The 16,542-nt window shown below is 38.3% G+C and overlaps 1 protein-coding gene across 2 annotated transcripts in view; it reads right to left on the bottom strand.

Annotated features, from left to right (window-relative positions):
- The window catches only part of lili (LMBR1-like protein), a 90,934-nt gene that overhangs the window by 36,685 nt on the left and 37,707 nt on the right, over positions 1–16,542 (bottom strand). The window contains exons 3-6 of one of the 2 annotated variants that reach the window (XM_070082576.1): positions 10,332–10,471; positions 8,864–8,967; positions 5,467–5,596; positions 2,527–2,601 (exon numbers count right to left, since the gene is read on the bottom strand). In XM_070082576.1, coding sequence (XP_069938677.1) covers positions 2,527–2,601; positions 5,467–5,596; positions 8,864–8,967; positions 10,332–10,471 — 449 coding nt within the window. The remainder of the gene's footprint in view (positions 1–2,526; positions 2,602–5,466; positions 5,597–8,863; positions 8,968–10,331; positions 10,472–16,542) is intronic. The other variant, XM_070082577.1, reaches the window with a different exon arrangement.

Here is a 16,542-nt window from a genome sequence, read left to right as displayed (position 1 = left end):
TTTTAATCTTTTCTTTTTCTAACAACACTAGTTCCTTAATCATATTAATGTTGAAAATACTTTTTAGTTATGTATGATCCTAATAAACAATTATGGTACTATAGTAATTAGCTGATACTTATCAGTGGATATAAACTTTTATGGTATCAATATCAATTTAAAAAATGTAGTATTGGTCAGGGGAAACTGACTAATTTCAATTTTTTTATGGTAGCAGCATTGCCAAAAATTTTGGTATTGACCCATCCCTAGTATTTTGTGCTGTTAGTATTATACTGTGTGTGGTAGCAGTGAATGTAAAACTGTGAATCTCTCAAAAATATTGATGGAAACTTCAGGAATAATACTTTAGATCAAGAGCCTCTCACCAGCATCAAGGGAACTCCTCTGAGATATCACAGTCCCTCAATACTACAGAAGATATGACAGGTATCAATGCCCCAAAGAAAAAATCTGTCTGCATACCACCATTACCCTGATATCCTTTATTTACTATTTAAAAAATTTTTTTTTTTTAATACGTACCATTCAGACGCCTGTATTTTTCTGATATACAGTAATACAGCAGGTATAACAGCTGTAATTTGCAAGATAAAAATCAATATTTTACTCAGGAAAAGGGTAGTGTGACTGCTTTTTAAAAGAAACTTAGTTTCTAAGTCAACATCTTGAATCTTGTAACACTTTTTTAAGTAGTAACATTACAAAAGACTAATTGAAGATGACAAACACTTGAGTACATGTAATTAATGAACTATGGGTCTGAGGTAAGTAATTAAATAATAATCTTCACCCCCTTTGACTGTTTACGTTGTATATATACGTCTTACGCGCCACCGTTTCTGATGTATTTAAACGCGTAAATTCTAGCGGCTTCAAATCAAGCAGGAGAAAGCTGGTAGGCCCACATGTGAGAGAATGGGTCTGTGTGGTCAGTGTGCACCACAAAAAAATCCTGCAGCATGCAGTGCATAATGAGAAAAAAAAACTGACCGTTTTTTTGGATTAAAAAGCCAGCTTTGAGGTGTATTTTCGTATAGTATTTATTGTTGTATTCTCATTTTCGTGGTCTCAGGTGATAAAATGGAAAACATATTACAGAAATAGAGATGATTTTCATTACTTTCACGATGAAAACGACCTTGAAATTGAGCTCAAAGTAGCGGAAATGTTCGATTTTTACCAATGTTCAGGAGTAAGCAAATTACACCATACGTCCAATACACGTCAACTGGGAAGTCTAATATTCTTTCACTAGTGCACTGATATTATTTATACCATTTTTACAATAATGCAGTAGTCTGCATAACAGTAAATTTTGTATTTTTTTGCATGAATAAAAAATAAAAACAGAAAGCAATAGTAATAGAGGGGCCTAGAGATGTGACTAATGAACAGAGGATATGTTATTTTAATGCCAAGAATGTCTACATTGTTTATTCTGGACCCTATTTTGAAATTGGCATCTTTTTTAATGTGTGAAATTGGCCAAATTGCCAATTTCTGACCACTTTATTGGGTAGTTCAAACTGGTAAATTGGCAGTTTCTTGTACTCAACTGATAGAAAAAATGGAGTTCTAAAGAAATAGCTATAAGTTTGGTCAACTGGAACAACGGAATTGGCCAAAAACAGGGCTCAAAGTCGGCAAAATTGCCGATGCGTATGTGTCGCCAAGACCGCTAATTTCGCGGGAGCGTAATTCCGTGAGTTTTTGACCAAATTCCGTACTTTTGGTGTCATTACCATCAGGAAAAGATTCTCTATAATTTCATAAGAAAAAATAACTTTTTTTCCAAAACTTTTGCGACACAGAATGACAGTTTCAGAAAGGGGCTTGCGACAGTCAAAGGGTTAATATTCCAAGAAACCAACCAACATTGAGAAATAAAACAAGATGAGAACACTGTATATTCTAGACTATCACTGAGGCCCTCTTCATATCCTGATTTATTTTCTATATGGGTTCATTTGTGCCACTGACAAGTGTTTATTATACTTTTGCATCCACTGTTATCTTTACAGTTATGTCTAACTAATATCAAGGAAGAAAATTAATACTACCTTATACACACATTATGCACAGGAAACATTCACATTAACATAGCGACTAGCTAAAAACAATAAATCGTTTAATGAGTAATGCGTCATCTAGTTCTTTCAACTGTGCCATTCCTCTTAGAGCGGTAGAAACAAAGTGCATATGTATGTTTTAAGCACAAGTATGATGTCAATGTCGTCATTGAAACATAATCCAAAGCTCTCTAGCAATAAAAGTAAAACAGACTGCACTACCCCTTTTTGTTTTTTTGGTTATCTTTCCATGGCGGAAAACAGCAATTTGTTTAAAAAAATCATAAAACATTTCTCAAGAGCTGTTTCTGATGCATTTTGAGTATGCTGATAATTTTGATCACACAGGCATGCAGCATCAAGCAGGAAAACTGTGTGATCACAGGAAAACGATGTGAAATGGTCAGGGCAAAAGCATAATCCCAAGAGGGCACACACAGGTCAAACACCTGACCTAGTTTAACCTGGTGAATGAGGGTAACAAAGGCGAGCAGCATCTGCCAACTGGTTGATGGTCTCATTATCACGCCTACAACAAACCATAAAGAAACTCTTTATAAATGCTACTAGAGCTAGGGGCAAAGGAAATGTACAAAAAAAAAAAAAAATACAAATACTGTAATGAAGTCTTACAAAAAATCAATTAACTCAATACAGTACATAATTCTAAAATTAGTTATGCAAATTATCTATTCACAAATATGTAATTACTCTCAAATATTAATTAAAACTTAACAGTACCCAAGTGAATGGTGTTCTGCTATGTTTTTAAAATAGGAGGTTCTTTCCACAATTCTAATATGAATGCTAATCCAACTTATTATTGTACTGACCAAGTCTGACACTAAAAATTTTCCATCACAATATGATAGAATGATGAAAAATTAGTATTTTGCATCTTAAAACAATAGTGTCCAGCTCTTTCTAAAAACCTGCCTCAATGAAAGGCTAATTGATAACTGATTCAGATTTCAACTCCAATTTTCCTAAGAAATTCAAATGGCATTTTTTCACGTAACACGGCAATACACGTTTTCTTCTTGAACGTACTAAAGTACATAATAACATAGCACTACACAAAACAAAATTACCTAAAATTTTACCTCAATCTATGAGGTTTACCTACTTCATTATAAAGTGTGTGCTTACAAAAGCTTTGAAGGATGAGCAACTAGACATGCCAAGTTACTATAAGGTATCACCAGAGCTACCGAGAGAATGGCTCATCCCACTGCAAGGTATTATTCATTACAATACAGTACCCAACTGATTACAGACAAATGTAGATCAAAACTAGCCAAATTCATCAATTGTGTATAAAGAACTTCTGCATGGGAATTGTGGCATGCAGAGAGTATGTAACCTTTATTTGGCGCATGTACACACCCTCATTGAAAGGCTATCTCCCCCCAACCAGCAAACCAGGTACTAAGGGTTGATGATGGGGCCCCATCATTCAATCAGTACCCAGGTTCCAGCCAATGAGAAGATGATTTTGGCAATCGCAGAGGTGATGTGGGTACCACTCACCTGTCTGCCCTTGTCATTCCTATTCAAGAGCTGGTTGAAGCACGGTCTGCTCTCTAGTGGCTTCTATTCTGCCTTGCTTACTGTGGAGTGCACTAATACCTATTGTAAAACAATATTGTAAAACAATAGGTATTAGTGCACTCCACAGTAAGCAAGGCAGAATAGAAGCCACTAGAGAGCAGACTGTGCTTCAACCAGCTCTTGAATAGGAATGACAGGTGAGTGGTACCCACATCACTTTTATATAGTGTACATACTTCTGTTCTAAATTGGTGAAGGATAATACAAGTCAGAGTTTTTCTGCTGTGTTTATTTTGCTCCCTTTACACCCAGGATAACAGGCCTTTGGGACTCCTGGGTTGTAATAGGAATGCTCCACTTCAATTAATGATATTGTGCAGAAAATCTCTTATCAGACATGTCTGCAGATGGACAGAGGACCTGGGATTCCCTTGAATCATCTCAGTTGGAAAGGAAACAATCATGTAATGTGTGGTTTTTTACATTACTGACAACAAACTTAGCCCACCTTTGGATATCTCAATAAATCCATGGGATATCATAGGATATTTACAGTATGTCCATGCATTTTACATTATATTCGTCAAGAAAAAAACTATGCAAACACTAAATATTCTATGGGCATGGTCTTAGACATCAATAATCCTTGCAACTAAGTCCAGAGCTGCTCTGAATTGGTACTCTTCACACCATCTATGACTTGTATGGTGAAATTCTCATTTTGTAACTCTGCAGGGGTCCCCAAAGTAATTTTGCAAAACACGTGGAATTATGTCTACACAATCTAGGAAAATGTGGATTTAGACAAGAATACTACTACCTCTCAAATGCTGGATCACAATAACACAGCACTGAATGAACTTGAAGATAAGCAAAGTGGTGATGTAAGATGTACAAAGTTTGTGAAAGTTTGACAATGATGTACAGGCACACAAAATGATTATAAGAGGAAAAACTGTAAAAGTAAGCAAATTTATTGTCAGCCACCTAACTAATATGGATATATCTAGTCAATAAAATTAAAGATTTACACTGTGAAAATCTGTTCCAAGGTGTGGTTCTTGTCTCAGTACTAGTACTAGCTGTTGTCATATCTGTAGCAACTTGATGTAAAGCCAGAATTTCCTATTAACCACAATAAAGCCAAATTTTAACTTCATTATGAATAAAATAAAGAAATTCAAATGTAAACATTATAAAACACAACCAGCCTATACCAAAAACTTATAAGGAAATGTAAAATATTAAAAAAGAATGAGAACCTAAACTTATTAACATGAGTGCCTCCCTACAAAACTGTCCCTCAAGCTTCATGCCAAACCATCAGTACACTAAAAGAATTACAGATAAGACATGCAGTGGGTTTTGAAGTCAATGATTTCAGTATACAGTACTGTATCTACCTGTATAAATTTGCTACAGTACTCACTCTCAGCCCACATTAAAAACTACAGACAAATTAAAACAAGAAACAGCATGCAGAGCAACAACAGACTACAAATAATAGACTCCACAACACTGTCTCCCACTAATTCTTTTTCCTTAATCCACAACAATAATAACTTTTCCATCTCTTCCATTATTGGTGGCCTCCCATTTGAATGAACATTAACTATACATGAAACGTGGAGATCATAACTGCCTTCATCAAATGCCTGTTAATAAGATTTATAAATATAAATAGCTCGTGGGGAAGTAAAGACTAAGCCTTCCTCAGTAAGCCATGCGTGTCTCAAGAGGCGATTAAATTTAAAAAGAAAAACGTTAGTTTTTTTCTTTTTAGATCACCCTGCCTCAGTGGGATACGGATAGTTCGCTGGAAAAAAAAATTAAATATACTCACCAATCATTTGAGAGAGATTCTCCTGCTCACAATAACCCAAAAGGAAAGAGAGGATGACAGCAACCCCAAACACCAACACTACTAACAGTGTTAAGACTACCACCGTCTCAACTATGCGGGCTCGTAGCCCCTGCAAGAGAGAGAAGACTTATTAAATTTAGTAAAAAAAATAATGAATCAATATTTACTCTTAATACATTTATCAAGAGCTACTGAATAAAAAAAAAAAAAATATGGCATGTTAGTTTAATATACAAAATATCTAAATGCACCTCATGACATTCATAGCTGATAGTCTTGCTGTTCTCAAACAAACTTCTTTTCCAATACACACTTCATCTTCACTCTTTTTAAATAAAGTACATGATTTTTTTTCCATTCTATATTATTAACAGCAGACTAGCAATTTTCTTCACCTTCATTTATTTTCCTCAGTCACATTTGCAACTCCTGCAAATGGTATCACACCTGCAACTCTTTTCTCAAACCACTTTCAGCTCAAGAGGTACCTGCTTACAGTACCCTACAAACTACAGTGGACCCCCAGTTCACAATGCCATCGGTATCCGATAAATCTGGTATGCGATGCATTACATTGCAAAAAATTTGCCTCGGTTCCCATTACAAAACCCAGTATACGCGATTCGTCTGAGATGTGTCCACGTGTGGCCTGAACTGCCCCGTGTGTGCCAGTGTGCTCACATCTAAGGATACATTCGGTACATTCCATATCATCACTGTTTTTGGTGCTTGTTTCTGCAAAATAAGTCACCATGGGCCCCAAGAAAGCTTCTAGTGCCAGCCCTTCGAGACGAAGGGTGCTAATGACAATTGAAATGAAGAAAGAGATAATTGCAAAGTACGAAAGTGGAGTGCATGTGTCGGAGCTGGCCAAGTTGTATACAAAACCCCGATCAACCATCTCTACTATAGTGACCAGGAAAACGGCAATCAAGGAAGCTGTTGTTGCAAAAGGTGCAACTGTGATTACGAAACAGCGACCGCAAGTGTTAGAAAATGTTGAGAGACCGTTATTGGTGTGGATAAATGAAAAACAGATAGCAGGAGATAGCATCTCTCAAGCGATCATTTGTGAAAAGGCTAGGAAATTGCATGACAATTTGGTAAAGAAATTGCCTGCAACTAGTGATGCGAGTGAATTTAAGGCCAGCAAAGGTTGGTTTGAAAGATTTAAGAATCGTAGTGGCATACAGTGTGATTAGGCATGGTGAGGCTGCCAGTTCAGACCAAAAAACAGCTGAAAAATATGTGAAGGAATTCAAGGATTACATAGACAGTGAAGACTTGAAACCTGAACAAGTGTTTAATTGCGACAAAACAGGCCTGTTTTGGAAGAAATTCCTAAGCAGGACCTACATTACTCAGGAGGAAAAGGCACTCCCAGGACATAAGCCTATGAAAGACAGGCTTACTCTTCTGATGTGTGCCAATGCTAGTGGTGATTGCAAAGTGAAGCCTTTATTGGTGTATCACTCAGAAACTCCCAGAGTGTTCAGGCAAAAGAATATCCTCAAGGCTAATTAGTGTGTGCTGTGGAGGGCAAACACTAAGGCATGGGTCACTAGGGACTTTTTCTATGACTGGTTACACCATGCATTTGCCCCCAATGTGAAAAATTACTGTAGGATGCCCCTGGTCATCCTACAGACTTGGCAGAGCGACTTTCTGGGGACATGAGCTTCATTAAGGTCAAGTTTTTGCCTCCTAATACCACCAATCTCCTGCAGCCCATGGACCAGCACGTCATTTCCAACTTCAAGAAACTGTACACAAAAGCTATGTTTGAAAGGTGCTTTGAAGTGACCACAGACACTCTACTGACTCTAAAGGAGTTTTGGAAGGATCACTTTAATATCCTCAATTGTGTAAACCTTATAGGTAAGTCTTGGGAGGGAGTGACTAAGCGAACCTTGAACTCTGCCTGGAAAAAACTGTGGCCAGAATGTGTAGACAAAAGGGATTTCGAAGGGTTTGAGGCTAACCCTGAGAAGCGTATGCCAGTTGAGGAATCCATTGTGGCATTGGGGAAGTCCTTGGGGTTGGTGGTTAGTGGGGAGGATGTGGAAGAGTTGATGGAGGAGGACAATGATGAACTAACCACTGATGAGCTGCTAGATCTTCAACAGCAAGAGGCCAGACCTGAGGAAACTGCTTCGGAGGAGGGGATGGAGAAAGTGAAGTTGCCTACTTCAAAGATTAGGGAAATGTGTGCAAAGTGGCTTGAAGTGCAAAGCTTTTTTGATGAAAATCACCCTCAGACAGCTACTGCAAGCCGTGTTGGCAACCTGTACAATAACACTGTTGTGAACCACTTTAGGAAAGTCATAAAAGAACGAGAGGTACAGGCATCTATGGACAGATATGTTGTGCGACAGAAGTCCAGCGACTCAAGCTGGTCCTAGTGGCATTGTAAGAAGAGAAGTAACCCCAGAAAAGGACTTGCTACCTCAAGTCCTAATGGAGGGGGATTCCCCTTCTAAACAATAGGTTTGACACACTCCCCTCCTCCCATCCCATCAATCATCACCAGATCTTCATTAAAGGTAAGTGTCATGTATTCTATTGTTAGTAGAGTACATACTACAAACTGTGCATGTCTTCTTCAGTTTGTGTGCATTAAACTTAATATTTCATGTAGTAAATTTTTTTTTTTCATACTTTTGGGTGTCTTGCACGGATTAATTTGATTTCCATTATTTCTTATGGGGAAAATTGATTCGCTTTCCGATATTTTTGGTTTACGATGAGCTCTCAGGAACGGATTAATATCGCAAACCGGGGGTCCACTGTAATAGTAATTAGTTATTGTAATTAGTTATTGTTATTGTATTTATTTTCTTATAGTCGGACTTGAGTCCTGGAAATGGGAAGTACAATGCCTGCACTTTAAAGGAGGGGTTTGGGATATTGGCAGTTTGGAGGGATATGTTGTGTATCTTTATACGTATATGCTTCTAAACTGTTGTATTCTGAGCACCTCTGCAAAAGCAGTGATAATGTGTGAGTGTGGTGAAAGTGTTGAATGATGATGAAAGTATTTTCTTTTTGGGGATTTTCTTTCTTTTTTGGGTCACCCTGCCTCGGTGGGAGACGACCAGTTGAAAAAAAAAAAATTTCATAAAGCAGAATTACTATCATGTAGCCACATACAGAATATACAGGGTAAAGCAGCAGCTGCATAAAATCATTCTACATCAATCAACACTGAAATTATTAAGTCACTGAATTTAAATTTTTGATAGTCACAATGGTAAAGACGAACTACAAAATATATGCGCTTGACAATCTGCTTTAGATTTCCCTAGCAAAGTTTTCACACATCACTCAGGCAACTCAACAGGCCGTACTACTACGTATTAAGGAATATTGGGCTCACCTTACGAGAGCCAGGAAAGCCTTCAGATTCAGTGAAGAGGTAGGCGAATGGCAACCCCACAAATAATGACAGATTGGAGAAGAGGAAGATAATGTTCCACAATCCTGAAAAAAAAAAAATCAGTATAAATGAAACAATTTACAAAAAATGCTCCAAAATATAGTTCAAAAGTTAATCTTCAACCATAAAACTGAATATACTTTATGCAAAAGCTGAGCAAATTTAGAATTCCATTATTCTGCCATTATAAAAGAATTACCAATCATTGCTAAGCTTTTAAAACAGAGGCTGAGATGGAGTTATAATACAAATTATAAAATTTATTTGGTGAAAAGTATGGTACTGTAATAGTCACAGAGGATGGAACAAAAAGTAACTACCAAGAGAAATAATAACACTATATCTGATGAGAATACAATCTCATCATACTGTAATAACATAAAGCAGTTACTTTAAAAAGGCTATGCAATTATGTAAATACATTCAATCTCAAGATTTAAGGTACTGTATATTAACAATATTGATGTATAATTTCTGGTTAGGTTTGTCTAGTTATATTATTTGTATAATCAAACTTAGTGTTCTAGTGTAATGCCCACACACTTTACATGTAATATATGAATGAAATCTCCATACAAGCTGAAATGTCAGCTAATTTAATCTTACCTAACTCAACAATGTGTGTGGCAATGTTAGCCCAAGCCCTTTTTTTATATTATTAATTTATCACTTTTTTTTATGCTATACAGTCATAAAACAAGGTGGGATGCAGCCAGGCATGTGTGTTTAGCATAAAGTTAACTTATGGCCTACAATATTCAATCCTCGTCTGCTGATTGCGTGATTTTCTCAACCTATTCTCATGGAAGTTACTGTGAATGTTATATTTTTAATGTCCATTATATTTTTGTTGCATAACTATTTCAAGACCTTGTAAGCTTAATCCTCACACATCTTAGGGTAAGGAGAATATCATGTGTGTATTTTTTTCAACATTTTAATGGTTATCAGCATTTTTAGTACAGTATTGACAAAAATTCAACAACTCTGAGAATGGACTTTCTCCATATGCAGTTTTACTAATCGCATATCATAATAATGGATTTCTTACTTCCTATCTGCACTCTTCTACATTTTTCAGATCCACATAATAGTTGTCTATAAGAGCTCTAAGATGCATTTCACCCAACAATATACTATACATTATTTTGTCTAACTATACTATGGGGTTATCAAAGACATCAACTTTATAAATCCAGTAGTTTAGGCTGTAATGCAGAAAGCATTACAACCTAAACTACTCTAATTATGCTGTAATATCACTGAATATGAGAATAACACATCATGCTCACTTGCTGTCATGATTTAAAAGAGCCTTTTGTGTAGTTTGTGTAATTCTGTATTGAGAGTCAACAATAATACTAATAAAGTTGAAAGTAAGCCACTGCTAGCTTGTGTATACACTTACCCTGTATGAGAGAAAGGTTGAGCCACTGTACATAGAGGGAATCGCGGTACATGGTAAGAACTTCATTGCTCATGATACTGATGGGCAGGAGCAGAACAGCACCCAAAGACACTGACAGACTAAATGTGCACAGCCATAACCTGAAAAACAGTCAAATCATTAATATTTATAATATTTTTATGATCTTCTACTTTTACACCTAATAATTCATTTATAAACCTCTATTTTCAAAATAACTAACTTTCATGGCTGGGAGTCACTTACCACAGAAAGATGAAAATGTATTTTAATTAAAGAAAAGTATAAATACTTACTACTGTATATCAAATGCTCCACATACTAAAAGTAAAGTGTTCATTGTAAATTATCACATATGAAATAACAACAGTAATTATTCACTGCCACCAAATAGGCTGCTTCAAGTTTGTCCTGTTAACTCCCTTTTTTTTGTGTTATTCAGTCTTATTCAAACTTTTTCACCAAATTATGTGACAACCAACTGCTAGAAAAGATACAAGACACTTGTTGCCATTTTAAATGTACCATATTAGATTCTCCACAGAACACAGCATGGATTCAGAAATATATGATCATGCCTTACACAACTTGTAGACACAGGATAAATTAAAAGGAAAGAAAAGGACGAGTTTACTGCACATTCCCAGATTATAAGAAGTTTCTAATATGGTTCCATGAAGATTACTTAGCAAATTGGAGAAGCATACTAGACACGAAATGAATGAAATGAAACTGTAGGATGGTTAAGTTTAACCATCTGTTTCAAGAGTTTTGCTACTCTTGTGGCGTGGCGTGGCATGGCGTGGCATGGCGTGGCGTGGCATGGCGTGGCGTGGCGTGGCGTGGCGTGGCGTGGCCTGGGGCTAGGCCTCCCTGTTGATTGCCTGTCAACCAGGCTGTTGCTGCTTAAAGTCCACATACCCCTGGTTGACCTGGCACACCAAGGAGGTAGTGATCCAGTTCCCTCCAGCAGTATTTCTGATATCTTTTGCAAGCAGGTTGAATAATTGAGGCACCATATACAATGATGACTGTTCTCTTATGCCAGTGGCTCTCCTGCTTTTCACTTCCATCTCTCTCTTGCTCCAGTACATTGTTATGGTAGTGTGCTTATGAGATCAGGTCCTCTAGTATCTTCCATGTATAGTATAATTATTTCACTATCAGGCATTTCTCACTCCTCTCCAGAGAGAACATCCTCGGTTTGTGGCATTTAATGCTTCACTGGCTTTATGTAGGCAGTAATTCCAGCTCTATCTCTCCTGCCTTAAACAGAACTGCCAACACTGAGCAGTGCTTAGCTGAGAATGCAAGTGATTTGCAGAGGATGGGGAAAGAAACTTCACAGAATTTAATGAAGAAAAGACCTTGGAATAACCAATATCTTAAAACTCTCTTGAAGTGCACATTAACGAAACATCAGCAGCACAATTTAAACTAGCAAACAAAAATGGCATTCAGGAACCTTGTATAAAGACTTGGTCAACATACACTTTACCTCATACAAGACTGAGTATACAGCATAATTGTGGATAAAGAATGGTGCTTGAATCAAAAGAATGAGCTATAAAGATAGAATGTAAGAACTGTCACTGGAGACATGTATAACAGAAGGGGATATGATCATGACACCAAATAGCGACTAGGGAAGGCTCTTTACCAGGGACGCAACATAAACATAGGGTTATTTCATGCCAACAAAATTAAGAGGCATCCCCAATAGCTATAACTTAACTTTGCATTATATGTATATGTATGGTACCCACATCTGATTAAGCATGAAAAGCTGCTGGAAAAAAGTGTAAAGGTTTGCAACTAAACTAATCCCACAACTGAGGGATACTACCTATGAGGAGAGACTAAAGGAGCTACACCTGACGACACTAGTAGGCAGGACCAGAGGTAACGTGATTACAACATACAAAAACACTCAAAGGAACTGACACTGTGCACAGCGATAATCTGTTTGAAAGGTGGATCTCATGTATGCAGGGTTATATAGCTGGAGTTAAAAAGTTCAGGAGAGCCACAGGGATATTAGGAAATACTTTTCTAGCTTTAATGATCAGGAAGTGGAATGGCTTGGGCAGTGAAGTGGTAGAAGTAGAATCCATACATAGCTTTAAGAATAGTCATGACAGGGCTCACGTAGCCAGGAGAGTGAAGCCAGTAGTGGCCAGCAGAGGCAGTGCCAGGAGCTGAGACTCGACCCCTCCAACCACAATAATGCAAGAACAATTAGAGGGTACACCCAACCCCACCCACCCACATAGATACATACATATAGACAGTAGATAATGCAAGAAGTGATAATGAATGTAACAAAGCCATGTGATAGATAAGCAACTAGTCCTTTTAGACTATTATTAGTTCATCTTCAATATCAAGAAATGGTAAACTGTGGAGAGAGAATTCAGACTGTCAGCCGATGTTATGGCAGAGACGACACAGGCAGAATGTGGCTGAGAGCGGGCAGACAAGCACCCACACACAGGCGCCCCAAAAACAGCTGCCAGACGGAACCAAGGGATGTAACGTAATAAAGGCGCGCACACACACACCACTCAATTCAAACAGTGATATTTGAACTTTTACATTCCCTTACCGTCTGACAACTGTTTCTCGGGTGCCTACATGCCCTTAGCCTCTTCCTATGATGATAACAGCTGATAGTTTGAATTGCCTTGTCTCAATTTCCCATTTCTTGTTAGTGCAAGCTCCTGAAGACAGTCTGGTGATAGTTCGAAAGGCCTAGAGCTGCTTGTCCATCAATTTCGTGGCTTTCTTGTATATTTATTACATACGAAGCAAAATTCATACAAGAGTCTGCTGTAAACCAAAACCTTTCTTCATTTGGCAAGTTAATTTTTTCTAACTACCTATTTCTTGCGAGAACATGTTACTAAAAAGGAATTGATGATCTTTGATCTAATATGTTTTGGAACACGTACTGCCACAAACTAATCAATGCTGACAGTCTTGTGGTATAATGACCTGGAGTTTACCTGGAGAGAGTTCCGGGGGTCAACGCCCCCGCGGCCCGGTCTGTGACCAGGCCTCCGTCTTATAAGTGTTCATAAATATGGACTAAGTTTTCTTGAGAACAATGGCTCTACATACAACGGCCTGGTAGTGTCTGGGTGGATCTTCGACAAGATCGGTATTCTCTATGACCGTCAAGATTCTTCACAGAAATCTCCATGGTCTGCCAATCATTATCTTAAGCATTTAAGCAAGTAATATCTCTTAACATTTTTTGCCGTGCCATCCTTGCCTCAAGTGTTCATAAATTAAGATTCCTCTCTTCACCTTCACTCCACCTCAATACACACCTTAGCTACTGGTTTAGCTTCCTGAAGGTATGTCATGCAGTCTGACCTCCCTAGTTCAAGGTCTGAGCTCCCTAAACCTGGTCCGCTTTACTATCAAGCCACACACTAGTCCTGGCTCAAAATTATTAAAAATGCTACTATTTTTACCCCGAATTTGTGACGAAATTGTATCCCGTTAGAAAGTTTACAAAACTGTGATTACTGCGGTAGCAGCCCCGTCAATGGACCACTAAACAAGTGGTGATGATGTGTTAGGTATTAGCAAAACACCTACATTTTAAAAGAGCTTGTAGTTCTTTTCAGCTTAAAGGGATCCAAAACCGATTTTAAGAACATCAATACTTTTTATTCATTTAAAAACAAGGTGTCAAAGAGGCGGGAAAACGAGTTCAATAGGAAGGGCGGACGAACCTTACAGTTACCCGTCATACAACAGTTAGTTCACCTACATGCGTACGTACTACTGATAAGTGCCGAAACATATTTTATAAAGGAAAATTACAGTTTTTGATTTTCTTCATTGTTGTACAATGCCCCTATCCTAGCTTTGTAATGGCTATTTATGAGTGGCGACATAAACTAGTTCCGCACACTTCTCTATATTATCTGTCCCCTCAAGGAAGGTTCCTTGATGTTGGTGAGGGGCTCTTGATTTAGGGAATTGGATCTGTGCTCCAGTTCCCCGAATTAAGCCTGAATGCCTTCCACATCCCTCCCCCAGGCGCTGTATAACCCTCCGGGTTTAGCGCTTCCCCCTTGATTATAATAATAATAATATATTATCTGTACACCGTTTTCTTAACTAGTGCATACCCAACTATTTCTGGGTTACCTGGAGGTTATTCCGGGGATCAACGCCCCCGCGGCCCGGTCCATGACCAGGCCTCCCGATGGATCAGGGCCTGATCAACTAGGCTGTTACTGCTGGCCGCACGCAGTCCAACATACGAGCCACAGCCCGGCTGATCCGGCACTGACTTTAGGTATCTGTCCAGCTTTCTCTTGAAGGCAGCCAGGGGTTTATTGGCAATTCCCCTAATGCTTGATGGGAGGCTGTTGAACAGTTTTGGGCCCCGGACACTTATGGTGTTTTCCCTTAGTGTACCAATGGCGCCCCTACTTTTTATTGGGGGCATTTTGCATCGCCTGCCCAGTCTTTTACTTTCGTAGGGAGTGATTTCTGTGTGCAGATTTGGGACCATTCCTTCCAAGATTTTCCAAGTGTAGATTATGATATATCTCTCCATCCTGCGTTCCAACGAGTACAAGTCAAGTGCTTCCAAGCGTTCCCAGTAGTTAAGGTGCTTGACAGAACTTATACGTGCAGTAAAGGATCTCTGTACACACTCTAGATCTGCGATTTCACCTGCTTTGAATGGAGATGTTAATGTACAGCAGTATTCCAGCCTAGAGAGAACAAGTGATTTGAAAAGGATCATCATGGGCTTGGCATCTCTCGTTTTGAAAGTTCTCATTATCCATCCTATCATTTTCTTTGCACGTGCGATCGTGGCACTGTTGTGATCCTTGAAAGTGAGATCCTCAGACATTACTACTCCCAGGTCCCTTACATTATTTTTCCGCTCTATTGTATGGCCGGAGTCAGTAGTATACTCTGTTCTAGTTATTATCTCCTCCAGTTTTCCATAACGGAGTAGCTGGAATTTGTCCTCATTGAACATCATATTGTTTATCGTTGCCCACTGGAAAACTTTGTTTATATCTTCTTGGAGGTTAACCGCGTCCTCAGCAGATGACAGCCTCATGCAGATCCTAGTATCATCCGCAAAGGATGATACGGTGCTGTGGTGTATATCTCTGTTTATGTCTGATATGAGGATAAGGAATAAGATGGGGGCGAGTACTGTGCCTTGTGGAACAGAGCTCTTCACTATGGCAGCCTCCGATTTAACTCTGTTGACCACTACTCTTGGGTACAAACATGTGGCACTAAAGTAATAATAAACAGCCTGTATAACACGTTGTTTAGGTAAAACACATATGCAACAGTTAGGTATCTTTATTTCGAAACGTTTCGCCTACACAGTAGGCTTCTTCAGTCGAGTACAGCAAAGTTGATAGAAGCAGAAGAGACTTGAAGACGATGTAATCAGTCCATCACCCTTAAAGTTTTGAGGTGGTCAGTCCCTCAGTCTGCTGTACTCGACTGAAGAAGCCTACTGTGTAAGCGAAACGTTTCGAAATAAAGATACCTAACTGTTGCATATGTGTTTTACCTAAACAACCTGTCGGTATTTTATACCATTTTATTGTTCACTGTATAACACGTGTAAATGCTCCAACCTTTTCAACTAAAATCTTTAATTAACGCTCGAAGATACCCCGAAACATTTCCTGAAAAAAAAAAATCAAAAGGGAGAACAAGTCATTGACGCAGTTTAACCTGTCCTAAAACTTAAGAGCGTAGGGTTACCAACGCTTTTCATACACCGGCAGCGAAGCATTTTATGTTATTTCATTATTAATGGTTAACTATAAGTAAATATTAGTTAATTTAGGAAGGGTTAACCTAACTTAGAGTAGTGTAATTTCTTCACTGGTTAGATTTTACAGTTGTCAACGCAGTACCATATTGCACGTGAACACGACCACCATTTGGACGACAGGTTGACCAGGTACGTTTGGTCATCCTAAGTAAAATTTAGCGTGGGAGTAAAAATAGCACTGAGCACACCACTGTGTTTTTTAGACTTCCTAATTCACAGACAAAAAATCCTTCTCGTGATTTTATACATTGTTATTTATTTTAAGAAATATTGCCTGAAGCTTGTGAAACAAACCAATCAAAGGTAGAGATGACTAAAGTCAAATTTAAGAACAAATCCACGCTCGACTCAAAT

Source organism: Cherax quadricarinatus, chromosome 7 (genome assembly GCF_038502225.1).
Source record: "Cherax quadricarinatus isolate ZL_2023a chromosome 7, ASM3850222v1, whole genome shotgun sequence".
Lineage (NCBI taxonomy): Eukaryota > Metazoa > Arthropoda > Malacostraca > Decapoda > Parastacidae > Cherax > Cherax quadricarinatus.
Note: the sequence above shows the minus strand (reverse complement) of the source record. Positions and strands in the feature narration are given on the sequence as shown.